General features: G+C 39.7%; 1 protein-coding gene and 2 long non-coding RNA genes across 6 annotated transcripts in view; 1 reads left to right on the top strand and 2 right to left on the bottom strand.

The window, feature by feature from the left end:
- Nucleotides 1-556: 556 nt before the first annotated feature.
- On the bottom strand, nucleotides 557-5,209 carry LOC143710256 (uncharacterized). Its single transcript, XR_013194501.1, has 3 exons — nucleotides 4,854-5,209; nucleotides 2,884-3,056; nucleotides 557-766 (listed from the first exon to the last, which is right to left on the bottom strand). It is a non-coding gene; the product is annotated as an uncharacterized LOC143710256 (long non-coding RNA).
- A 972-nt stretch (nucleotides 5,210-6,181) lies between these two features.
- LOC143709802 (uncharacterized) lies at nucleotides 6,182-14,084 on the top strand. The gene is made up of 4 exons (XR_013194402.1): nucleotides 6,182-6,255; nucleotides 6,528-6,732; nucleotides 13,743-13,817; nucleotides 13,970-14,084. It is a non-coding gene; the product is annotated as an uncharacterized LOC143709802 (long non-coding RNA).
- Nucleotides 8,806-27,318, bottom strand: part of bahcc1b (BAH domain and coiled-coil containing 1b) — a 106,649-nt gene continuing 88,136 nt past the window's right edge. For 2 of the 4 annotated variants that reach the window (XM_077200464.1, XM_077200463.1), the window contains exons 15-29: nucleotides 22,483-22,606; nucleotides 21,303-21,540; nucleotides 21,002-21,193; nucleotides 19,324-19,488; nucleotides 18,971-19,206; nucleotides 18,805-18,882; nucleotides 17,855-18,005; nucleotides 17,644-17,761; nucleotides 17,382-17,457; nucleotides 15,014-15,122; nucleotides 13,978-14,094; nucleotides 13,701-13,850; nucleotides 11,741-12,951; nucleotides 11,410-11,646; nucleotides 8,806-11,320 (exon numbers count right to left, since the gene is read on the bottom strand). In XM_077200464.1, the coding sequence (XP_077056579.1) occupies nucleotides 11,111-11,320; nucleotides 11,410-11,646; nucleotides 11,741-12,951; nucleotides 13,701-13,850; nucleotides 13,978-14,094; nucleotides 15,014-15,122; nucleotides 17,382-17,457; nucleotides 17,644-17,761; nucleotides 17,855-18,005; nucleotides 18,805-18,882; nucleotides 18,971-19,206; nucleotides 19,324-19,488; nucleotides 21,002-21,193; nucleotides 21,303-21,540; nucleotides 22,483-22,606 (3,412 nt within the window). In that variant the 3' untranslated portion in view covers nucleotides 8,806-11,110. The remainder of the gene's footprint in view (nucleotides 11,321-11,409; nucleotides 11,647-11,740; nucleotides 12,952-13,700; nucleotides 13,851-13,977; nucleotides 14,095-15,013; nucleotides 15,123-17,381; nucleotides 17,458-17,643; nucleotides 17,762-17,854; nucleotides 18,006-18,804; nucleotides 18,883-18,970; nucleotides 19,207-19,323; nucleotides 19,489-21,001; nucleotides 21,194-21,302; nucleotides 21,541-22,482; nucleotides 22,607-27,318) is intronic. The other 2 variants (XM_077200466.1, XM_077200465.1) reach the window with 2 other exon arrangements.

Genomic DNA, 27,318 nt, shown 5'->3' with positions numbered 1-27,318 from the left:
TGCACGTTTTTGAAAACGATACAATTATCATTTACGGGTAAACTATAAATACGCAAATTTGTGAAAACGGTGACATCATGCGCATACGTATTAGCATATGTTCAGTCTATAGGTGCGTAGTGTTTCTTCACAAAGTGACATTGCCATCTACTGGCCTGGTAGCAGAATACAGCGTTTTTAATCGCTTTCACAGACCCGTGTGAACGGGGATCCCAAAAAAATACATCGTTGTTAGATTTTTTATTTCAGTTCTAGTTTTAGTTATTTTAATACATCAAATTGAACAATGAAAATGATAACTGTTGCTTTGGCAACTAGCTGAAATAAAATAATCAAGCAGTCAGTATACTGTAAAGCGCTAAATATTCTTAAGTAATAATGTCCAATAGCAACAACAGCAGATAAACTTTAAGGAGGTAGTGTCTCTGTTGCTTTAAGCTCTGTGTGTCCTCGTTTAAAATAAATAAATAAATAAAATACAAATAATAATAATAAAATAAATGAAAAAAAAGTCAAATAAAAGGATATGTGTTTGCAAGGTAAATGGTGTCTCATACAGTAGTCAAAGTCTTTAATGAGGAAACTGTCTAAACATCAAATGGAAATTGAATATTCAGCAGTCCACCACACGCCACCGCTGCGAATTATATCCACGGCTCACATGCGCGAAAACACACCTGCACATATGCATAGGAAATCCCCCTGCCAAATAGGAAACTCAGACTTCTCTTTTCTCCTTTCTGTCCCTCTCACATTCAACCACAATCTGAGAACACACACAAAGACAAAAGACAAATAGAGAGAGATTTATCGCTTTGTTTGTGCATATCACCCAAATGGAGGCTTTTAAAACGCAGAGCGGCAAGCAAGCGGACTGAGGTTTCATGGTCACACTCATATTATTACAGAGACAAAATACAGCCAGTGCATGCTGGTCTGTCTGACGCCCCAGTCACTGCTTGAGCGAGTGAACACATCAGCGGAGAGACTAAAGGATGAGATAAGACAAGATGAAGAGATTGAGCTGGCAGCATATTCATAATTTCAAGAAGATAAAAAAAAATCCCTCAACTCCACAGTGGGAGCAGCGTGACAATATATAAAAGGTCTTCATTAACTTTTTTAACCAAGCCAATTTTGTTAGCAATATAATTTCCAAACTTAAATGACTTTCTTTCTTCCATGAAACACAAAAGGAGAAATAAGTCAGAATGTTCATGCTGCTTCTTTCCAATAAAAAAATAAATGGGGGTGGACAGCGTCTAGCTAATAAAATATATTCATTGTGTTCTGCAGAAAAACGAAATGACATGAGTAAATTATCACAGAATGTTAGGTGAACTAATAAGCTCTGCAAAACCGCTAGCAGAGCTCCTGGTGTCTCTGTAGGCGTCTGCCCCAGTTCCCATAGAGAGAACCCCTTCCCCCTTGTCTCCCCTGCGTCGTCCCAGCGTGCCTTGGACCTTCTTCCTGAGGGACACGGGTAAATCAGCATAGCTGGCTTGTGTAACAGACGGAGATGTGTGTTATTTGGCCAAAAGAGGTATGTGCGAGAGTAGGCGCTCTGTGCCATGGCTGTGCTATTGCTGCCCAAACTCTGCCAGTCTTTCCATTTCTGCATGAGGTCGGCCTGATTTACAGCATCCTGCGGGGGTCCCCAGCTGCCTGATGCCCACCTTGATACCAACACGCCTGCCCAGGCACCTATGTAGGGGCGAAACACCTGCATACATAAAGTGGACGCAAAGAGGCAGTAGGCATGATGTTTACAGCAGGCGGATCTATATATTTATATACTTTTTATTATCAGAGTTGTTGGCAGCAGTAAGGAGTTATGATGGAAAACTTACTGATGATGTGTGCAGGGTGTTTAGAGGGGGACAGTCTCGGGTTCCTGATGTATATTGTGCAAGTGAAAAACCAGTGTGGTTTTAGCACAAGCATATGCACACATACTGATAAATAAAGTTCGTGGGGGGTTACAGAAGTGGTCTTGCCAAGAGTCTTACTCTGCCTCGGAGACAGCAGGTGAATATATTTATATACACAGATCACCCAAACTGTCTGCCTTCACACTGACACATTCACCTCCTACATTTTAAACAGGATTTACAGGGTGTGGATTCAAATATACCCCCCATAAAATGTCCACGGTAAAACTGGTTCACCTGGAGTCCGGCGGCACTGAAGTGTCTATCAGATCATTTCAGGGAGTTGAACCCCGGAGTCCTGTTACTGTGTTTTATGACACCCTTCACTATATATTTCAGTTTTACAGACAAGAAAAAAAAACTCTATCCCAGTGGTCCTCAACTTGTAGGTCACGGACAGCAGGACAAAAAACAATGCTGAATGCAATTAATAAGATGACAAGTTGCACAAATCAAGAGTTAATATGGGAATGTACCTGGAATTAGTTATCAATTCCAGGTAATTATATCATCACATACTGATGAGATATATATATATATATATTTATAACTTTTATTACAATTAAAGAAAATAATTAACAACTAGGCTACAGCATGGATCACCAACGTAAAAACCTGGATCCTAAGCAAAACCTGTTGAGAAACCTGTCTGTCCCAAGATTCCCAACTTCCAGGTAAATCACATGTGAAAAAAGCAAGGATCTCACAATGGCATAGCAAGCATTAACCAAAGGGGAAGGGGAAAGAGAAAGAGAGAGAGAGAGGGGGGGGGGGGGGGTGGAGAGAGAAAGAGAGAGAGAGAGAGAGAGAGAGAGAGAGAGAGAGAGAGAGAGAGAGAGAGAGAGAAGAGAGAAAGAGAGAGAGACAGAGAGAGAAAGAGAGATCAACAAATGCAGTGTTGTGCAAGGGCAGAGTGCAATATAATCGCTGGCACATGGTTCGGCGCACTGACCTGAAAGCTCACACTGAATGTGCTGTGGATGGATATGTTGTGTGCACAGGGGCCCCGGCTGTAAGAGGGATGGATGGGGTGAGCTGGACGGGTTCCATGCCCTTAATCCCCCTCCACAACCTTTGAGCCATTGGTCTGGATCACCATATCCAGCACTTTCATGCAGCTGACAACTATTCATTTACACACGTGGCTCATAGAAAGAGAAACACCAAATTTAGGATGGAGAGAGGAGGGATAGAGAAAAACATATGCATTGCCGGGAAACATTAATTTCAAAAGTACTCCAATTACTTACTTGCAGAAAAAAAAAAAAAAACCAGATTAAAACATCTTGAACAGGTCTTAGCTGCTGATCTATCCTGGTCAGGATGCTCTGTTGGCAGATCGAGTGTTTTGGGGGATTTTTCAGCTGGTCAACCAGCTACATCAAGCTTGGCAAGAACAAACCAATTAGACTAGCTCGGCCAGGCTGTGAGACCTGGGGCTGGTTGCATTAACCACTTAGACTAGTCTTAAAAGTTAGTCTCATGACTCATTACATCTTGACTAATTGCTTGGTAAAATTAGTTCTTAAGACAGTCTTAACATATTGGCTAAGTTTATGCAACTGGCCACTGATCTTAAACCAGTTAAGACCAGCAAATAAGCTTAGGCTGGTCTAAGATGGTTTTTTTTTTCAAGGCAGGATATGACATAAATTAGAAACTTAACATGTACTTTCTTCTAGACACTTGTGATGGTGATAGCCTACGTATGGCTGAAGACAGCTTGTCCTTCACAAGCGTTTTTGTTTTGGTAGAAAGAATCCTAGACAACAGCAAATATTCACATACTGATGTCTGTTACTGCCAACATAAATTAAAGACACTGACAGTAAAACTGATTTAGAGCAGTAGCCCCTCTGTAACTTTATTAATATTTAATAATAGTAAATACAGCTGAATCTCGACACACACAAAAAGTAAGTTCAAATATGAGCAAATAACTCCAGATCAAGGACATATTATACCACAGAAATGATGTCTATCTCCAGCATTAGAAGATCTAGCCAGCATATCTATTCAGGAAACAGCTTAATCCTGTGTAATTCCAGGTTAAAGGCATCCTCAAATCCAGAGCATCAGAAATTCAGTAAATGTCAGAAGTGATAAGTGGCAGGTGGATAGTGGATTTAGGGAGTTAGCAGTTTAGGGATATTATGCAGTGTCTGGATAAGTATTCTGGGAATGCACAAAGACATTGAAAGTCACTGTTGCAAATGTTGTGAAGCTATAGAGGGTGTTGACAGACAATATAAGAACAGGGGATTTTCCCTCCTAGTTTAGTTATCTAACATATGTCCATGTTTTTGGCCTGTGCAATTGCTTTGTTCAATTCCTAAATCTCTAAATATTCTTGATGCTCTGATTACAGGAACCTGGTGGCATAATTTGTACATAAATCTAATTTAATGTCATTTAAGTATTTTATGTTCACCAAGGCTGCATTTATTTGATCAAAAATAGGCTACAATAAACACTACTATTGTAAAATGTTGTTACAGTTTAAAATAACTATTTTGTATTTAATATAATTTAAAATCCAACTTATTCTTCTAACAAAGCTGACTCTGAGTCATTTCTCCAGCACATGATCCTTCAGAAATTAATCTAATAGGCTATGCTAATTTAGTTCTCGTGAAACATTTATTATCATATCATCATTATTTATGTTGAAAACATCTTTGATGAATAGAAAGTAAAAACAAAATTAATTTGAAATAGAAATCTTTTGTAACATTATACATGTCTTTACTGTAACTTAAATGTGTCCTTGCCTTAAAAAAAATCGACTTTTTTGCCTACTTTTGTACGATGTATTTGTCTTTAGGACACAATTCTGATATTCAATACAACAGCAGCATTGCATTGTGATACTTCTTTTATACAACAGTTCTGTAAAAATGAAACTGATATTGAGTAACTTACGTTTCTTAAGTGGCTCAGTTGATATTTCATCTCCAACGAAAATTGTTACATGTTAGGCCAAAGTCAAAAGCTTTGATAGTCGCCAAGCAACGCAGAGACTAAACTTCGGCCTGGAACTATCCAAGGAGCGGAGCAACAGAACGTATCCCAGGCCCCAAAGCGTTCTGTAATTACTCATATAAAGATGCACTCCGGCTTTCCAACGCCGACGCTCTTTGGCTTTCGAGCTGCAGATAAAACTTATTATTGCGACTGTTCGCAAGAGAAATAACAAACGCTCCGGATATCAAAAGACGCTTCTCGCTCAGCTCGTTTCCAGTCAACAACGAAAAATGGGTCGCAGCAATAATCTTGAATCTAGAACGCCATGTCGTTTAATACAACCAAGCGGAGTGATACAGTGAAAGGTCACTGTGCTGTTGAACTCTCGGAAGGCCTCTCGGCCAATAAAATTTGAGGACAGGGGTATTGATGTTAATATTATTTTTTATTTTGTCATTATTTGTATTACCTTTACTTGTAACATTTTATTTTTCCATTACTGATTTTAATGTTTTTTGTATTATGTTTTGGCAATATGTAGGCCTATGTAAAACAATGCTTAAAAGGTACTGTTGAGCTATGATGCGTTTTAATGTGCTTTCAGTACCAGTTGTAACGTGCTTTATTGACTTATCAAATGTATGTATATTTGTATGGTAGGCCTATTAATAAAATACTTCTTAGAATAGGCCTATATTTGGCTAAATATAAGAAAAGGAAAAACTGAAAAAATCAGATCAAAATGGTAGCCTAGACTTAAATAATAAATTAGCTAAACTTAAAAAAATAAAAAAAAAATAACAATAATTCGATTTTTACACTTTCTAAAGAAAAAAAAAGTATTTGTCTCTGATATCCCAATCTCTAGATGCAAGTTTATTGGTTGATTTTTTGAAACCCATTTTATTGTCCACCAAGTATGCAGACACTCCGAGCCTAACACAGATTTCCCTGAAAAAATTATACTATTTCATTGTTTAGCAGTCTTTCTTTCTATCAATACTTCACTAGCATGGCAAAGTATGGTGTATTTGTACTGCTGAAGCAGTAGCAAGTTAGACTGTCTCCCTCACAGACATCCTCCCTCTATCTCTGTGTACTTGTCCGCTCTCTGCTCGGGCCTTTCACACACCGACAGGTTTGGGACCCCTGAGCAGCATGACACCGCATGATGGATGAGCTCTCAGACCTTCAAACCTACCCCACCATAGGAGGCGTCTGTGTGCGCTCTCCGTCTCACCAGCAGCACCTCATTCAGAATGCTCACCCCACCCGCTCCACACACTCTCCTCACGTCCTCCTGAGAGCCACTCAGCAGGCGGGCCAGAAGAGGTCACGCCGCGGGCAGGACATTTATGAGGTGTAGATATTTGCCTTCTCTCAGAAAAACACACTGTGGCATTGACATGGTCTGCCTTCTGCTCTTTCAGGTTTTCAAGTTTCAGGTTCAGTGAGTTGCTGGAATAGCTGTCTATGTCTGATACAGCTAGCAAAAGCATAGTATTTGTTTATTTTTGTCAGTATTCGTGTCAGGCAGCCGAACATGATCGAATCCTCCAGTGTTGCCCAAAAGATTCTGTAAAAGTAAACTGCCTTTATAGCGTACAAACTAGTAAAAAATTCCTCCCCCAGTGGTCACATGAGTCTGATGCATGATGGGCCTCCGGCTCCGGGTATGACTGATGCGAGATCATTAACCCCGGTTCTTCTGGTCAGCCTCACTCTCCAGTACCAATGCAGTCACAAGCATCCCAAACCTTCCTCTCTCAACTACAGTAGGTGACATGGAAAACAGGGAAACCTTGACTGGGAAATAAAGGTTAAGAGATTCCAGACGGTAAAAAAATACCCCTAATGATTACACAATAAATAAATAATAATAATAATGTACACTACCTGCCTTTAAAAAAAGAATCTTACTTAATTAAAACTTTTGAATGGTCGTGTATCACAGTTTACACAAAAATATTAAGAAGAAAAAATTCTTATCAACGCTGATAAATGTTTCTTTAGTACCAAATCAGCATATTAGAATGATTTCTGAAGGATTCGAATCATGTGGCACTAAAGACTGGAGAAATGATGCTGAAAATTCAGCTTTGCACAGGAAAAAATATATACATTTTAAAATATATTAACAAATCCATTCTTTTAAATTGCAAAAATATTTCACAATATTACTGTTTTTACTGTATTTTTGATCAAATAAAAGCAGCCTTGCTGAGAATGAGATGTTTTTTTAAACAACATTTAAAATCTTTATTATTCCAAACTTGAGTGTATATTAATTTTTTTTTAAATTAGGCATGTTTTTTTTTTATTGCTGACTTCTTAACTCATAAGATAACACTTTGTGGAAATACAATTAGACATGAAACAGCAGAAAAAAAGGAATTGTTACAGAATTTGTTTTGATATTATATTCATATTAATGTGCTTAGGAAAAAGTAATTTCAAAATAAGGAATTATCATTAATGTAAATCACACAGAATACAAAACAATCTTCTAATCCCGTCACCTCGCCGGTTTTACGTTTAACTGTGTGCAGAAACCATATTCTTCCTGCAGTGTGTTAAGGTGTGCATAATACAATAACATTACACAACCTTTAAACAAAAAAAAAAGCTGTCAAAATGGTTATACTGCCTGATGCCATGAAAACTTTTTAAGTGGTTCTTTTGAAAACCATCTATAGGTGCTTCAAATAATCCAGAAAGGCTTAATTTGTCTAGAAATCAATATATACTGATCTGAAGAACCCATAGCCTGATCATCAAGACTTTTTTAAATCTTTAAAAAAAACATTTTTAAAATTTTTACCACAAAAGCAAAAGAAAAAAATGATTTATATTTTGTAAAAAGTACATTAAGCCGGTTGTAATCCACCCCCCTTCCACCAAGAAATACAATTATGTGTGAATAACCTGATTCATTTGTATTTTTCATGAAAATAATGCCACAATGTTAAATAGGATTCATTTTCTTTATGCAAAATATAATATTGTATTTCTTTCTGGTGAATCAGAGTGAAATATTTCATATTCCTGATAATCACTCAAATATAATCTGTTTAGAATTCAAGCTTTTTTTTTTATTGCCTGCAGAATATCCTGCCAAACTTGTAATACCATTGTATGCATACTTTATTTCTCTATGTCCTCTCTCTGCCCACCTCCTTTTATCTTTCCCTTCTCAAAGCGGTATTGGAGTAAAATGACCTGCATGTGTTCATCACCTTACGATGCCTTAACGTGCTATAGGAAATTTCCTACTTCCCACTTCTGAAGTTGTCATGAAGGACACCAGGTTTATGCTTGGGAAAATCTTATTAAAGCCAAAATTATATTTTATTCACCATAAAATGTAGGTAGTCAGTTTGCTGACAATTCTGGAATTTCGGTCAAAGAGGCTATTTTTGCAGGGTATAAAACATATAATACGCTTTAAATGATTATTCATACATGTAAATATGCACTACTTTAATGACAAGACGTTGTGAAAAAAATATAGCAGCCACAGCAGCAACTGTAGAATGCTCCGCCGTGTTTAAAGTTTATGGCTCACCCATTTTGGGAATTGTTATCCCCGAACTTCCCAGTGGTATACAACTTTAGAATGTGTTCATGTCCAGTTTTAACAAGGAAACTCGTAGTTACAATAATTCCAATGGCACATGAAGGAAACAAAGTTAACCAGCTGAAACTGAACAACATTAGATTATTAGTCAATACTCTGGATGACTTTTCAAAACATAATTTTTAAACATTATTTGCCATTAGTGTATCAAGTTACTGGTGTAAATTTAATAAGACATCAATTTATAACTATTTAAGATATGCATATACATTCAGGTAAATCAATGTTTTCACAATATCAAACAACCTTGAATAAAACACACGGAGGCAAGGCCATTTAGATTTTTTTTTAATTAAATGCAACACGAATGCAATAAAATTAAGATAAATAACGTTTTAACAGTGGAAATATCTTAGAGTTATATTCGCCACAAGGTCAAAAAGAACATCCACCGTAAAAATCAGTTCCAAGTGGGTCTCAAATTCAGGTTACACAATGATTCTATTTCCTTTGAGACTTGGCCAACTTCCTGGTACGCTGGTGCCAGTGCCATCATATCAAGCGTTGAATCCAGTGTTTGTTTACAAAAATATCATTTTCTTTTTCTTTTTTATAATTTTTTATAGACCCAGAAAGTGACATTACATTAATTTTCACATCAGATTTCTTAAAGCTTTAGCTTCTGCAGTGTAACAGCAACAATGTCATTAAAAAAGTAAGTCATCCTTTAGGATTGAAAGGCATATCTGTCACCTTTTTCACAATTCCAACACGGAACAATCTGTACAGGCTTGCATATTAAACAAATAAGAGTACAACATTGACAATGGAAAAAACAAACAGAACGATTTTTGGCAAAGCAGGAAGAAAAAAGTGACAAGAGGAAATATTTTAGATTAGATCTGTTTTAAACTGCCATCACTTACAGGTTATGATTGTCCTTCATGATCACGTGACTTGGACAGCAGGAGGCTTCAAGTGCTGGAAGCGTCTGTTCACGCTTTGTTTGCATGTCTATACCCATACTTTGCAGACCAAAAAAAAAAAAGTCCTTGGCCAACACTTTGCTACAACTTTGCTGAAACATTGTAAGAACATTTCAGCTGTTTTCAAACACAAAAGCATTTGGAAAGCTATCTGCAAAATTAGTTGTCAGTCATCTAAAGTACATCAGGCAAAATCATTGCAAGTGCCCCTTGTTTATGATTCAGTCTACATATTTATTGCAGTTGGAAGTATAGTAGTTTCAAGGACATACTTTGGTTTGTCATTTTGTAGGCCAGATAAAATGAATTTCCGGACAGTAAAAAAACCCTCCAAATATGCTATATGGACCTGGCACTTTTGACTTTTTGCTTAAATTGTACTAATTAGATCACACAAAGACAATGAAATGCAATAGAAACAAACAATTCTTTCAAAGCCAAAATCAAACTCCAAAAGAAAGATGAAAGATAGTAATGAAGTGTACACAGACAGCCTGTTTCCTCTGACTGGACTGCTTCGTTTCGACTATTTGCTCCATGAGCAAAATCAGAATGTCTCCCAACCCTCCGTTCCCTCCTATACAACAGTAACGAAATTATTCAATAACTAAGGTCGCCTAAATCATGCCTGTCCCCAAAACAAACCTCCCAAAAAAACATATTTCATTTAAAAAAATAGCACAATCAAGAGCAATAAAGAGGAATAGAGCTCTCTCTTCATTTATATTATATTTACATTTGTTGTTTTTAATATATATTTATATATTTATATATTTACACACATCAAATAAATCAATTGTACAACTATACACCTGAATGAGAAGATAAGCAAGAGGTACAGAAGTGTATGGCTTGACTGGAAAAATCATTCCTTTTGTTTTTGTCTGTGTTTTTTGTTTGCTCATAAACGGACTTATTAATATATTGACATAATCATTAGCGCCAAAAATAATGAGAAAATAACAATAAAAAATCCCTGGTATTGTCAAAAGAGGTTATTCGACTGTACACATGTGAGAGCATCATTCAATTTAGAACACCAGTTAGGCCTCTAATCTCCAGGTTAACACCCATTCCTGGTTTTTTTTTTGTGGCTGATCTCTACATACACACATGGTTGTTCACATATTTGCATGAAGCAAAAAATTACCCTCTCATTCACACCTCCTCTCACTCAAACACAAACAAACAGATCATACCACAGCTCAAAGTAACAGTGTATTTGGTCCTGCTGGGATATTTAAAAGTCCTGGTGACATCAGTTTGACTTGATTAACCAGTGAAGAGCTTTCCAAAAGTACTTTCCGCAAATCCAAAATTCAGTCAGTGTTTTTCACCTCCGATCCAGGTCTGTCAGTCTAAATTTCCTAATCTGAAAAAATCCAGTGTCTTTTTCATTAATAGAGACAAAAATATTCCATGTCTGTGGAGCCTTCATAGAGTGATCACCATGATTTGTCCTCCCCACAATCCATTTGATAATATACTGTTACTCTAAGAGTGGAGATAAAAGTGGCTGCAGAAACCCATGGCTGTGGGTAAAACTCACTTTTCACATCATGCTAGTTTTGTATCATGAATGAGACTGGCCTGATTGTCAGCCATTTCTTGTATCTCACGATTTCAGTAGTGCATTCAGCCATTTTCAAACGTTAGCAGATGATTGACTCTCCCTCTGCCGTCACCAGCTGGCCACTGGTGGGGTCGTAAGTTCCAGCCAGGTAGTATAGATCTTGACTGTTGCTGTTTGGTTTCCTGATATGGCTCAGGCACTCATATTCAGCTCTGCTTACCACCTGGCACTTATGGGAGATGGTTTGGACGTCATTTTCGTCCTCATGGGAACTTTGGTAAAGGGCATTCTGCGAAGAGAGGGTAAAATAAATTTTAGATCTGCAAAGTCTACCTTAAGTCAATCAAAACCAAACAAGACTTCTGGACACTACTGTACCTTCCCATCCCGGTGCCTTTTTCCAAGCTTGGTCTCCTCAGGGTGATAGAACCACTTTACTTTGACCACCATGTTGCTGGACCAGGATTCCCATAGACTCTCAATGCGACCAATGAAGGGGAGGTGGGGTCGACCAGCAGAGAGAAAAACCGCACAGTCTCCAACTCGGACGGTGTCTTTTCCCCGAACGATGGCCTTGTAGAAGAGCTTTCTGGCTTTTCCTTTCAAACCCCGTCTCTGATGACAAGAAAGTAAAGTTTAAGGGTAATTTTCCCCAACTAAAACCATTTTGGATTGGGATTAAAACAGAAACATCAGAACAGGAATTTACCTGAGTTGGGTTCCCAGACCACCTCCACAGCTGCCGTCCTGGCATGAACGAGGATGAGTTTGGTGGACCCTCTGAAGATGGTAACTTCTGTTTTTTAGGGAAGTCTTTGGAAGATTTGGACTGTACTACAGAGGAGGAGTTGTTGGCAATATCCTTTCTCCTTGGAGGTTTTCCTGTACTACTATTGACTGCAGCCTTTGAATTAGGGATAGTTATAGTTTTGGCTCCGAAAGTATGTCGTGGTGGGGCGGTGGGAGGTTCAGGATGCTGCTGTTGTTGAAGCAATGTGTGATGAGAAGATAGGCAACCCTGAAGCAGAAGCCGTGATGCCTCTTCTTCATCTGAACTGTAGGACGAGTCATTGTCAGATGAGCAGATGCTAGAACTGGACAACGAGCCTGAACTAGATGCGCTGGAGGAACCTGAGGACGACGACGAAACAGAAAGGCGAGACAGAAAGCGTCCAGTGGTGCGCAAGTCTGCCCTTCTGACATCTTCATCCTCGTCTTCATCTTCATCCATATCTGAATAGGAGCTTAGGCAGTTGCTGTGGCAGTTTGGCCCATAATCTGCATATTCATTAAGCCCAAGACCCTGAGGGTGCTTACGCATGTCTGATGAACCTTTGAGAATATGGCAACTGTTCCTTTTGGCATCTTTGACTAGAAGAACAGACTGGGAGTAGCCCATTGTTGAGGTCAGTTCTCCTATTCCTTTGGCTCCAAAGCCCTTTTCCAGTCGTACACCTCTTTGTACCTCTGGGTTACCAAGAAGCAACAATGCTTTTCCATTCTTAGTCTTGGGGGACGTTACCCCTTCATGGTCCAGTTTGACGAGAAATTCCTTCCTGTCTCCTATCTTTCTACCCCGTAAACCAGAGACGCCCTTGTGACTAAGAGGCAGACCTGTTGCCAACTGCTGATTTCCAAAGGAAGTGCAACCATTAGCAATGCTGCTGAAGGAGTCCACCTCAAAGGGAGTGCTGAAGATGCCTTTGGCTGGAGTGGTCATGGTGGAGCTAAGTAAGGGGAACATGTCTGACTCCTTTCCTCTCAGAGCTTTCTTCGTTAACCCGTTAAACTGGAACAAATCCATGGAGGGTTTCCTCCTGGACATGGTGGCAACTGGCCAGCCAAGAAGAGGGGAAGCGGTTCCAGTCACATTCACAGACACACAGCTCTTTGATGATGCATTGACAGATTTTGGCCTTCCTGTTGAGAAAGATAAACAAAGGTATTGCTATGGGGATGTAGGAAAAAAACCCTGCCATCAATGTTAACTTATTTGCATTTTCCAGGCTCCACTTGCTACGATACTACCTTCAGCCCCTCAGAGAAAACAGATGTAAACAAATATACCTGACAGCGGAACATCTTATGACTCCATGTTGTTTGTTGTACTATTGATAACATCTGCTGAATTGGAGCTGTTGGACTGGTAGTTCAGGGCTCTATAGTCAGACTCTATAGTTCAGCGGAGTTCAACCTTGATGCTAGTTTCCCTCATCCATTTGTTCAGTTAAACAGATTTCATTCCATTAGTCAACCGAACCCTGATTTCATCAGTGTTGATGTGTTGATTGCACAGGGTCATTTAAACTAATGAAGGCAAATGCTTTTTTCTTCCGCATTAATACGAATGATTCTACTTTGCATCTGATAATACTTTTAAGGCTCTTGACAAACAATAAATAAACCATTTGGTGGGTGCGTCAGTTCCTGGAACAAGAACCAGGAAAGGTAGTGAAGCATGTCCTTAGGGACAAACAGATTGAGAAACAATGCGTCTCTTTGAAACGACACGTTTTACCTCTTTGTGGCAGGTTAAACGTAACACCTGGGGTGTCTTAGATGATGCATTGATTTTAAAACGTGTAATGTAACCCAAAATTATTTTAATCCGATCAATGTGGAATTTGGAAAGCCATGAGAATGTGGATGATGCAGCTGTCATCACGCACCTGGCTTGGCTTTAACAAAATTTTTCTTGGGCTCTGTGTTAGCAGAATGCTCTGAGGACACATCAGCCTGCCGAGTTATCTTCTCTTGAGTGGAGGTCTTCCTCCTGCGGCACCTAGGTGAGACCAGGTGGGCCGGTGATGGCTCTGCACCTGCAGTACATCAACAATGCCACGGGCTTAATGACAAGCATGGAAACTTGGCACACTGTCTAAAATTGTTGACATGAGACTCTTTGTTTGTATTGAAGATGAAATGTATTTATCTGCAGAAACATACAGTGGATTTGGTAGCCTGGCGGAAGCAGACGAATGCTTGAAAGAGAAATCCATCCCCGATCTCCATCGTCAAACTCTACCATGACACTGCCCTCCTTCTGTTCTTCACCTGGACCTCCTGAGGAAGACACAAATGTACAGCTCTAAACAGAATGCATATGATTGTATTTGTGTATTTGTAAATTGCTAAAATTATTAACAATGCTAATGAAAAAATGTTTTAATTTTATTCTAAGTTTGAGACTAATTTAAACATGCATTCATGAGCTCTTAAAAAATAAAGTTGATTATCTGAGCCTTAAAGCTGCAGTGTATAATCTCTCAGCATTAGCAGCAGAGATGTATTTCTCCTAATTGTGACATTAAACTATTACAATTGCAACTATTTATCATAACTGATGAATTTATAATTGTTCCATTTATCTCTGAATTGCTACATTATATCTGAAAATTATGAATTTACATTTCACAATGTGAATTTATATCTTATATATCTTCTATATTTCAAATATTCAATATTTGTACAATGTACTTGTGAAATGGGCTTCTATACAAAACAGCTTTCATTTATTAAAAAACAAAAGAAAAACATAATAGTTTAAGTATCTTGGTTGCTTTTGAGTTTTAGATGGGGACTTGCTTCGTGTGTGTGTGTGTGTGTGTGTGTGTGTGTGTGTGTGTGTGTGTGTGTGTGTGTGTGTGTGTGTGTGTGTGTGTGGTCCCCGTAAACCCTACATTATGGGGTGGATCTACATCAAAGATGGCAATATCCAAAATCCTTTTTTTTTCTTCTTCTTTCAGGAAATCAGCTTATAAATCATACTAAATTATGTTTTTGGAAAATGTAAATATGCATAAAGTTTTCTGTGATGGGTAGGTGTAGTGTAGGGGAATTAAATATACAGTTTGTACAGTATAAAATTGTGTGTGTGTGTGTGTGTGTGCGAGCGCGCGTGTGTGTGAGAAAGAGAGAGAGAGAGAGAGAGAGAGAGAGAGAGAGAGAGAGAGAGAGAGAGAGAGAGAGAGAATGATCTCACCTCTACGGACATATCCAGGATACAAACAGCGCGAGCGTTCACTCCAGTAAGCGCACACTCTTGTTCCAGCCGTCAGAGATTCCACTGTCTCCGGCTGCACATCTAAAACCTGAAACACATGGATGACTTTAAAAATTAACCTACATATCTGGCAGACATGCAGCTTATCAAGCATAACAAGTTGATTTAGTTAAAAGACACACATGAAGAATACGAGACATCTACTTTGCAAAAAGCATGAATATCTTTGAGGCCTTCCCTTAAGGCAATTACAACCATGGGTATACCTTTCTCAAGAAACGCTGTTTGTTGATTTTGGTCTCTTTGGTCTCAACGAGAATAAAAAGAGAGAAAAAGAGAGAAAATCAGCATCGCTGAATGGCTTTGAAATAATGGAATGAAAGAGCAGAGAGGTGAAAAAGGCCTAAATCGATGACTTTATAGTGAGGCTGCCAGCTCCCCTCCCACTACACAGAGCACATGCACTGAGGGCTCTTTTAGGACCAGTTCAAACGGGTCTGCTGTAGATACAGCCCTTTTGACAGACAAGGCAAACGGGGAGCCGAGGAGTTTTTGGCCAGGATATGCACTATGCAGGCAATGGTGTTGGAAGCAAAACAACTGATAAGAAGTCTTAAAAGCAGCACAGGAAAGAGGAGGTATCACTGAAACGGGGGGCCAATGCTAGTGGCTAGCAGTGTCTCCATGAAATCTGACTTTTGGGGCATGACTATCTGTTTATCCAACCAATGACAGAGAGGTGAATGCGTAGGCAACCTGTTTGAATCTAGTCATTATTTTTGCAATTCGTTTAGTGTAGAAATTACCCACTCCATCTACAAGTCCAGAGAAAATGGTGCAGGAAACATGGGTGCAATCTGAAGAGAGAAAATACACTTGATATATAAATATAAATATATTTCTTATATTTAGCTTTTTCATTGTAACTAAGCTTGATCAGCTTGATATTAGCCGTTTTATAATTTATTGGATTGTGAAGAGTGGGATTTATACACCAAAATGGAGCCAGAACAACAACAAAAAAGTGAGTTTGCATTAAGGATCGCATTCTTTCATGTTGACTTATGTTTATGTAAACCTGAGCTGTGTTCGCTTTTTAATTTCACACTAGTTCCAGTAAAGCTGATACACAAATATACACACAGGAACAATGCTGCAGGCTTATGGGTGAGTCCAATTTGTTGGAGTAGAGTGTAGCGTTCAATGTCAAAGCCTTTACTGTTCTAGCCTTCAGTGTGAATATAGTGCTCGCTCTCTCTAGCTTTCTATTCTTCCAGCTTTATCTCTCCCACAACTATGCACAATAACATCCAACACTGACACAAATGACAACCTCCTCTCTTTGTTTAGCATTTTGTGAACAATCAAGAGCTTTTTGTGTTGCAGCTTGTGGATTGTATCAAGAAGAGATATCGTCAGATGTTTTGTGTACTGTACAGAATTTGAGAGTTGCATACAGCATGCTCATTAATATGTCTTTGAGGGAGACTGGGGACGGGTGGGTAGAGCTTACGATAGGCGGTCCCTAGGCAGCGAGACACTTTTTTCCAGCCCATGATACTGAGAAAGATGAATGAGAGAAGTAACGCATATAATGTATTCAAATGAATGCATGCTGACAAAGAGCTGTTGGTTTACGGTGTGTAATCAGCTCCCTTTTTCCCCGTCGGCTTAGATAAACTATGCGTGTAAGTGCAACCTGCAGTTCAGCCCCAAAGATGTTGCTAAATAAGATAAATAAATAAAAAAGGGATAAAACACGCTATTCTGTACGTCTTCCTGAGGCCGCGCATAACTAACAAGGAACAGGTGTATACAGTCACAAAGTGAAACTGTATATGCAGGAATGTTGTGGACTGCTGGACCACATTAAGAGCAGCTAAATTAAGAGTACTGCTTAAAAAAACAACAACCAGGCTATATTAGCGATATAAGAGTTCCTAGGGTTGTCTACCCTCCTCTATCTCAACCAGATGCTGAAATGTTCCTTTACTGATGAATTTGTGCTCAATGAGATAAGAAATGAGCAATAAAAGACGCAAATGCAAAAGAATGCCTAAAGTTGGTTTGGAGTCCTTCACACACAGATCATAGCAGTTTACATGCTTCATGGCTAAGTAACTGCTTATCGGAACACACACACACACAGAACCCCAGATGCTATGTTCCTAACTGCTTTAGCAGAGAAAGTCAGAGCTGGGATGGATCCAGCCTTGAGCTGATGGGGCTCTGGGGGAGAACCAGGGGTCTGTGAGAGCGGCCTGAAGGGCTGGTTCAGTCCTAGGCCTGTATGGAGAGAGTCTTTGGGGGAATGAGTCCCCTGAAGAAGCTTTTTAAAGAGTCTCACCGCTTCCTCAAGCAGCTGCTCCAGAGAGTAGATCCTCGGCCTGTTTCCACGCTCTCCCTCAACGACAACACTATAGCTGAAGAGACAAAAATTCTGAACTGTAATTATCCATCCATCCATGTATCTATTCATCTATCTATACATCTATCATTCAATCCATCTATCTATACATTTATCATTCATTCGTTCCATCCATCCTTCTCTAACTATCCATCCATCCATCCATGTTTTTTATGTTGAAAATACAGGGTTGTTGTCTTACATATCAGGCAGGTCCAGTGTATGTACAAAGGCAGCGTACAGTAACTCGTCCTCTTTTGAGATTAACACTTTCAGTCCATCCTTCAGGATTTCTTTGGTGAGAATGCAGTTGGGCAGGGCTGATTGTGACAAAGACAAATTAAAGTGATAGGTCATTCTCCTTTTACCACATGCAGGAGTATAACAGCATTATCTGTTTGCATATTTCTTACCCGGTAATACACTGCCCATCGGCTCTGGTTCCTCCTCCTCTTCCTCTTCATCTTCCTCTCCCTCTGAGAAGCTGCTGTCGTCATCCATCCGGAATCCCTCATCGGCAGCAAAGCTCTCCAGCAAACGACTGACTGCTCGCCCCTTAGCCTGCTAACAGTCACGAAACAGCATATGAGTCTCACACACATACTCACATACCCCTAATGGCCCCGGAGAGAGTGATTCAGGGCTCCAACATTCATTCAAACTCCCATACAAATATATCATAACCTCTCGCACCTTAAAAGGTCCAATCTTGTGCACAGCCCTTGGTACTTAACATTGCTCAAAAAAGCTGTCATATATTAATGTGATGGAGGTTTCGTCACTTGGGGTAATGCTGTTCGGTTTTCATTTTACAAGTGTGTCTCTAGGGCGAGGCCCAGGTGAAGAATGATGCGTGTCTTTGTTCTCTATCACACTCTTTGAGCAAAGCGGGAATTCTCCCCACCCTCTGATTAGGCAGGCAAAGTCCCCTCGCATGCCTCACTGATGACCTCACAAAGTGCCGACAGTGACAGCCTTGACACCTACGGTGTAAATCCTTTCAAAACTATTGACTGTTTATTTAGACAATGCATGATTCAGGCCGTGAATTAGCAGGCGGATCCCATCTTATCTTTATTGTGAGTAGATTTACGAGAGCCCCTGACAGGACAAACCACACGAGAATTGCACAATCCTTCTTGGAGGGATGACTTTTTATGGGTGCCAAGAGGGCAAGGCAGAAGGATCTAGGCCACTAGGGGCTAATTCGCTATGTGGCGCTGCAGCCTCGTATGATTACACCAACTCTTATAAATGAGCTCAAAAGTTCCTTGAATTCCTGGTCACTGGTATTCATTTTATTTTGGAAGCGACCATTTTAGCCATCCAATTTTCATGGAAACTGAGAGGAACCGTTCCATACCTGCTTGTTTCTGATTCGTCTGCTCCAAGTGATGTCATCATACTGAGACGAAAGTGCTTCCAACCAACAGCTTTTCCTCTGAAACAGCCGTTGGGGATATGTTAGCACTGTTAGAGCTTGTTTGAAGCTAATTTACCAAAGAATTCCAACAAAACATAGCTGATACCTTGCCAAAAATCACTGCACTCTTCCTGGTGGTGATTTCTCGTGGAGTAGGCAAGGTCTTGAGAAGCCTAGTGTGGTCAAAGGTGTTCTCCCTTGACCCCTCTCTCCACTTAGAGCCAGTCAATCTCCTTTCCTCCCCCAGTTCTGAGTGGTTATGGTCAGCACTAACCAGGGCTTGCCTACAGGGGGCCTTCCTTCTCTTCACCTCTTCTTTAGTGACGGACACATTCATAGACCCTGGAGGAAAGACAAAAAAAAAGATATTTAAGAGTGACAGTGAAAGATGAGTGTTTGTGGACTAAGGTGATGTCTGTCAATCCCTGCTGTCTAATTAAATAAGGATGTAACATTTACCGTATCCCTGTCTTTCTGTTTTGTTCTTGGCTTTCTGATTGGCCTCAAGCTTCATGCTGGAGCACTGTAAAGGACGTCCGACTCCAGACAGTTGCTCTTTAGATGATAGATTCTTGAAGCCCTCTGCCCCTTCATGGCTGTCGTAGATGCCGCCATCTTCCTCCTCTGAAAATGATAGATCGATTGAACGCATTGACATCTTGACTGGACCACAGTTCACAGCGGGCATCTGAATCGGTCATTGTGAATATGAATGCAGCCTGACGATTCCTCTCACTGTATGATTTGTTCGATATTAAGAATGATGAAGTTCATGAAATGCGTGCCAACTGTGACTGTAACTGTCAACATTCACAGGAACTGTGGCAGTCAGAAAAATCTAGTCACTGACAGGTTTGACCACCAGACCTTTGCTTCCCACACGTGTCTGCCCTAGTATCTGACTCAATCACACATTCATTACCATTCCAAGTTTGGAATCACTATGAAAAATAAATTTAAAAATTTGTTCTTCAAAACTTCTAATGAATTTTGGGATATTGCACACAATTTGCTGGATGGAAACACATAGGTGAAAATAAAATGTATAACATTCACCGAAACTTACACTCACAAAATTTTGTATTCAGTAAGAATACGTTTTAAGAGATTTATTTCACTTGATAATAGAGGCACTGTGATTTCCCCACAGAGCTGTCACTGTTTAAAACTAACTTAAACAAATATTAGAAATGTTGCCTTCTGAAATGTTGCATAACTGAAATATGTGAAGTGCTAAAATTATTAACACAAAAACTTAAATAAAACTAAATAAAAGCTAATGAAATGACTAAAATAACATTGTTTTCCCAATACCTACAGCTTCCATTTCTATTTCTATTTCATAACATAAGTTCACAAGTTCATAACATGGATGGAAACCACTTTTGACACCATATGCATTCTAGCTGTCAATTTATTAAGATATTCAGATAAAGTTACACCTCATGCTTTCTGCGGCACTGTTTTAGTTTTTTTGTATTTTGTACTGTATTTTTGATGACTTTTGAATTTGAATTTCTTTCAAAAACATCCAAATGTCTTTGTGATTCCCAATTTTTTGGAGCGGTAGAGTACGCAAGCAAAGTCATACTCGCATGCTTGGGTGTCACAGATATGTATTGGCAGATGCCGTCTGTGGGCTATGTGTCTCGCACAGAGCGGAGATGGCACGGTGGCAAGCAGTGTCGGGTGTCAACACAGTGCTGACACACTTGTCACTTACAAGGCGCTCGTCAACACTCTCGCAAGCTCGTGAAATGTGAAAAGGATAACTTTCAGGGCAATTAACAGAGCGGCAACAACACCGCCTAGCTCGACCGCAGGCGTAGCTCACATTAGCGTTCATTACTGCCATGATTTCATCTCCACTTTGTTCACTTACAGAGGTGTTTGCAGGGAGCATAGACTAAAAGATGTAGCGGAACTGGGGCGGTGGAGGGAGTGTACCATTTTTTCCCTATAGGTGTGGCATTCTGAACGCAGCATGATACAGGCTAGCATTACAGCTCGGGTTTTGCCTAATGCATGCCTGAGGAGGCATCGTTAATTTCTTTTAACGGCATGACAGTCGAGCAGGGAAATGAGAGGGTCCGCTGATCGTCATGCTGGGATGCATCTCTCTCGGCCCATAACTCACCTGTGTTGCTGTCGGAGGGAGAGATGCCCTTCTCGGTAGCTTCTAGTTTGCTATCGGTCACAGCCGTATCGCACATCAGCTGCTGAGTTCGGGTTGGCAGGGGTGAGGAGCTCAGGATGGCCTTTGACCTCACACCTCTTCTCATTGTCCATTTCCCATCGGATCCCTGGTGGACAGCTGCCATACTGCCTGCTGGGATAGAGCAAGTGTACTTCAAATTTTCTAAATAATCTACAGTAATCTAAATATGAATGCAATTAAAAGTCATGTGTCACATACGTCAAATATATATAATGTTTACCTGTGTCACTGTTCTCTCCAGTTTTGTTGCAATGTGTGTGTTCTTCTTTTCCACTGTGCTCTCGGGGCAGATGTTCTGCAATAGTACTTTGAGTTTTGGTCTCTCTGTGACACAACAGGTTCACCAGTCTCGATCCACGCTTAACTTTGGCTTTCTGCTTCAGCTGTGAGCAAGCTTTCTGCTTAAACTTAGTGCTGAGCAGTCTTGGCCTGCCTCTTGGCCTACAGTGAGCCTTCATCTGAAAAGGAGAGAGGAAAATAATTAAACCAATGTCAATATTTGTGTTGCAATTGTACAATGTTTGCAAGGCAGCACTGTATTGATGTTCCTCAACAGATTCTCCTCTAAATATTTACATTTTTTGGTCACTGCATAGCAATATACTATTGATGTTTCTCTCTTTCACTTCATCTTTATTAATATGATTAAATGTTATTTTTTAAATATAAACTGATGTATTATGTGTTAAGCAATAAACAATTTATTTTAAAAAAGTTATAATAATAATTTTTCTTATGTAAAAGTTTGAAAATCATTTGACTCATTCAAACTCTAATTGACAGTGATGACTTAATTGCGATATTGGTATACCAAAATGTGATGGGTCTTCCATTTTATACATGTATTTAACCATGTGTGAGAGAACAAAAAACACTAACCAACTGACAGAAAACAGTGTTGAGTGTCATGACAACAGAAAAGTGTAAGGTGACATTTAAAAAAAATAAAGAATTCACTCTACTGTTTTAAGTGTAAAATTCAAGTTAAAAATTAATCAAAAATAATTTTACTTACACTAAGAATGTTCCAAATTTTACTCGCAACAATGACATGATTGTCATATTTACTGGTCTTGTTTTCTTGCATTTACTTGAATGCTGAATTTTTCTTTCTTACATGTATTTAACCGTCTGACAAAACAAACAAACAAACAAACAAACAAAAAGAAAAAACACCATCCAACCAAGAATGTTTGGCAGCTGAGATAATAATTGTGAATTATTGTGAATTAGTCTTGTCTCGCATTTAGTTGAATGATAAATAGTGATGGGTCTTTCCTTTCTAACAAGTATTTAACCATGTGACAGAAAACAAACGAAAACGAAAACTGTTCAGCATCATGACGACAGCAAACTTTAAGGAGACATTTACAGCAGTTTAGAAGCGATTAGCTACGAACCTGTGTGCTAGTGAGATGGTGGTAAGGGCTACTGGTCATCCTCCTCTTCTTCCTCTTCCTGTGACCGCCTCCAGTCAAGTCCTCCACTGTAAGCACACCCGGCCCCGCCCCCGCTCCAGCCGACCTGTCCATCACAACAGAGAGGTATTCATGAGGGGAGAGAAGAACGAAGGATGAAAAGGAGAGATCAGAGGCGAGCGGAGGGCTTGCCTTCCCTCTCTGTGGCTCTCTAATGACCTTCTTTTCAGGCTTTGATGAATGGAGAGGCAGGGGCTTGGTTCCCTGCCGCACGCTTGAAAAATTGGGATCTGACGCCAAACCGAGAAATATCTGAGAGAAGTGCTGGTAAAGCAACCTCCCACTCATAATTTTGTTTGTTCTTTTTTTCCTCGCTCTCCCTCGTCTCGGTCTCTCCGTCTCTGCTTACTCCTTTTCCATTCTGTGCCAATGGTTTCAGGGCTGTGAATTCCTGCATTACATTAATAAAAAAAACCTTCTCTGTCTTATTACCATATCAATGCATCTGTTCCTGCACAAAGCAGTACAATGCATAGGCCTTCAGGAGGGCAACGAGAGTGAGTGTGTGTGTGTGTGTGTGTGTGTGTGTAGCCAACCATCTAGCAGACCTATTACACTGAAATAAGGCTCATACACTCGCTCTGCGGCGATCGGCCTCTCGTTTTGCAGTGTGTAAGCATCAGTATTTTTACTCCTGAGAAACAGACAGCTACTTCAAACTCGCCACAGGCTGCCTTAGTCTATGCTCGGGGCGGGGGGTGGCGGCACAGACATCAGCTGGGCCGTCAGTCACCAGGATGATTGGCAGGTGAGTGTCAGAAGCCGTGTCGGCATGTGGTTGGTGAAATCCAGCCTCCCTTCTGTGTCCTAGCGACAGCTATAGTCAGTTACTCCCAAAGCGACCCCGAATCATGACATAGAGACATTTTTAATTTTTCTTGTTAATCAAGGTGTCACATCACCAACTTGACCTCGTGATTTCTGCGGTGCTGGATGCTGGACTGTTTCCCAGCATGCGCAGCGGCATGCATAAATCAATTACTGCCTCATTGTTTACTGTGTTTAATGTTTAATCCATTCTGTGCAACGCCGTTGTTGTGTTTCCTTAACTTATGGTCAATTTTAAGTGCATATTTTACCTTATGGGTTAAGGGGCATATTTGCAAGTTTGAAAACCTTAATTTTTCATTATACAAAGTGTCACAAGGTGTCATTTCCCTATTCTGCAGAAATCCTCATTTTAAAATACTGCTCATGGCAACTTCTCCTAATTTAGACATGAGGAGCAAAAAGCAGCATAAAAGTGGACCAAATTTGCACTGAGCATCCCAACTAGGTTGAACATTTACTTGTGTGACCCACTAAAAGTGCAGCTCTGGCCAAATTGATCTGCGCATAACTGATCTGGCACTGCTCACTGGGTCTCACATGGATAATTGGTCATTAAAAATTGATATAATAATAATTGATTAATGAATAATGAAATACTGAATAATTTGTTCAGCTGAATAGCGCAATTTCGTCCTGCTTTTGGAGCATTTGGCTTTCCATACACCTCATAACTAAATAAAAAGGCTGCGTGAAGATGAAGAAGATTACTTTGGCATGCATATGCGAGGGTCTAAACAAAATAAATACATTTACCCATTTAGAAGAAGACCAGGCAGAAAGGAATGACACAAAATACATATGCACATGCACGAAGACCTTCACATACATAGACACACATTCATATACACTTTCACCACACAAGCCCAGCACGGGCTGCGTTGTTTTCCACTCTTCCTTTCAGCTGTCTGAACACTGGCTGTCTGCCCTTTACTCAGGCCGGTGCTGTCAGAAAGAATCAGTGTCCCCACTACATAAACCCCGGCCCTCATCCTCAATACAAAGAGCCCCTGCTTTAGCTGGAGATGGAGGGAGGATACCCGCAGAGACAGAGAGGCACGGATACATGACCAGATGGGTGGAAAAAACATGGACCATGCAACTTTCCATGCAAAATTGTAGATGGCAACTTTCTCAGGGTGTATTATATGTTTAGAAATAAAGACCGGGTTCTCTTGAGTAGTGTTAACAGCCACATCATTTTTCTTATTATTATCAATGTTGAATACAGTTGTGCTGCTTAATATTTTTGTAAAAATTGTGTGGTATTTTTTCAGAATTCTTTGATGAATAGAAAGTTTAAAAGAACAACATTTACTTGAAATTGAAATTGTGTGCAGAAAATAAAGCAAATGCAGAAAATAAAGCAAAAATAATGCAAATGTACTGTCGGTTTTGATCAAATCAATGCATCATTGCTAAAAACGTACTGATTCCACGATTCTGAACTGTAGAGTGTTTATATAAATGTATTAAATATCTATATTTATATATAAATAAATATATTACTTATTTGTGTAAATAAAACTAATTATGGACTACTATAGACAAATGGAATTTTGTAAGTCTAAAAAATATCAGAAAAGCCAGAAGTACACCAAAGCATCACTAAATAGAAAGAGAAGCAGCCAAAGATCAATGTGGACACAAATGAGTACAACTGATGTAGTGAAATGAAAGAAAGAACAGAGAGGGAGGGTTAGAGAGAGAGAGCAATCCAGAGGGAGTCAGTCGACCGACCGGAGCTGGATCAATGGACACTAACATCTATCGACTGCCACCACATGCGACGTGAACATCCCCATCTACACCCCATTCTCCACATCTGCAATTCTGCATCCCATCATTTCATCCAAAAACATCATATTACCATATTACCCACAATCCCATTCCAGACCACCCCCTTCAATTCACACCTGGAGATTCATTATTGTTTTTCGGGAGAAGATTCGACAAGCACAACAGACCTGAGGGGAACTGGAGGAAAAATCGTAAAGCACAAAAGCATTACCAAGAGTAAACAGTTCAGCTCTGAACAGAGTAGAGAGAGTGTTGAGTGCACTTTCCTTTCTCCTCCTCATGGCACAAGTACATCTATCTACAGATCCTCAACTACAAAGTCATTAAGAGCCTTAATAAAGGCCCCTTTTTATCAAAACAGAGAATAAAGCTTCGGTCTGCAGCAGAGTGGTACTTTCTCTGGCCGTGTGCATCTCTGATTCGCTTCTTCTGCATTTAAATGCTGCAGAGTCTCCAAAACCCCCAAGGCCCGGGAGACCAGGTAACCGTGGAAACCTGATTAGTAACCCGACACCTGGTCCGAGGCAGGGTTTGGTGTGTGGTTGCTTCAGCTTGATGAGGACTGTGGCATGGGCGTCTATTAAAGAGCAGAGCTGACAGCCCCACACCCCACACTCCTCTCAGCCTGTCGCCACCCAAAGGCGACCTTCTGACCTCCTGACCCCGAAAGGCCCCTCTAGTCCTTGTGTCAACTCCATGTCACATTCCTGCTGTTGAGAGAGTGTGTGTGCTTGAGCGAGTATGCTGGTAGGAGAATTCACAGTCCTCTAATTACAAACCCCTTCCCCTCAGAGAGGTCAGGATTACACAGTAATGCTATTCAGGGAAGGGCATTGATTAGCAAGACACAATCATCAAGCTGAGAGAGAGAGAGAGAGAGAGAGAGAGAGAGAGAGAGAGAGGAGAAGACAGCAGAAATGAAAAGAGCAGGAGAAAACGGTCGTGTGTGTGTGTGTGTGTCTGTGTGTCTGTGTGTTCCTGCCATGGTCCCCTTCACAGTCCAATAATCAAATTCTAGCATTCTCTCTCTGAAAAAGATGCTGAATGTTGCTATTATTTACCATTGAAACCCTCAATCATTCTGGCAAGTGAATATATATAGGTATAAATCCCAGCATAAGAGCGCTCTGCTGTTTTATCATATGCAGGAAACCGTCTGACAACCACAAAAGGGCCAAATAGGTTCTGTTTTCATTTTGAACTGTACGTTTTGTCAATTTTAACCCAACAAACGTGCTTAAAAAGTGCACATATGCTATTTTTCTCCTCATTAAAATAAATATCACCTTCTTTTGGCATTGTGTTATCTAAAGCAATAACATTTACACATTTTTAAGTGTCCGAATATATTTTGTGGCTAATGTACACTACTGTTCAAGCGTTTGGGGTCTGTGAGATTTTTTAAACGTTTTTGCTGCATTTATTTGATCAATACAGTAAAAACAGTAATATTGTTAAATATTGTAATTTAAAATAACTTCGATAGAATTTTATTTAACAGTCCTGTTCCCCATGTACATACTATGTACTTATTATAGTAATTACAATAACTGGGAAAATAACTAGGTACTAACCCTGAACCTACCCCTTAACCTAATCTTAACCCATGTAGTTACCTTATATTAACCAGTACTGTCTTAGGTAAGTACACTGTAAGTACACGTACTGTCAAATAAAGTTCAACCATAACTTCTATTTAAAAATCTGATGTATTCCTTTGATGACAAAGCTGAATTATCAGCATCCACTACTCCAGTCTTCAGTGTCACAAGATCCTTCAGAATATGCTGATTTTGAGTTCAAGAAATGTATTATCAACATTGACAAAAACAGTTGTTCTGCTTAACATTTTTGTGGAAACTGTGATACAAGTTCAAAAGAACTGCATTTATTTGAAATAGAAACCTTTTGTAACGTTACAAATGTGTTTACTGTCACTTTTCGATCAATTTAATGAATCCTGGCTGAATAAAACTATTTATTTAAAAAAAAGAAAATATTGTACTTACCTCAGTGCAGTGTTGCATCTCAAGTAAATTTGTTTTAGCATTTTGTTTATGTTTTTTTTAAAGGATATTTTTCCTGGAAAGCAAGTCAAAAAAGCCTATTCCCATGGCCTCATGGGACGGT

Source organism: Siphateles boraxobius, unplaced genomic scaffold (assembly GCF_051911475.1).
Source record: "Siphateles boraxobius isolate OS27281-9 unplaced genomic scaffold, OSU_SipBor_1 46, whole genome shotgun sequence".
Classification (NCBI taxonomy): domain Eukaryota; kingdom Metazoa; phylum Chordata; class Actinopteri; order Cypriniformes; family Leuciscidae; genus Siphateles; species Siphateles boraxobius.
The sequence above is the reverse complement of the archived record's forward strand: the minus strand, read 5'-3'. Positions and strand labels throughout refer to the sequence as shown.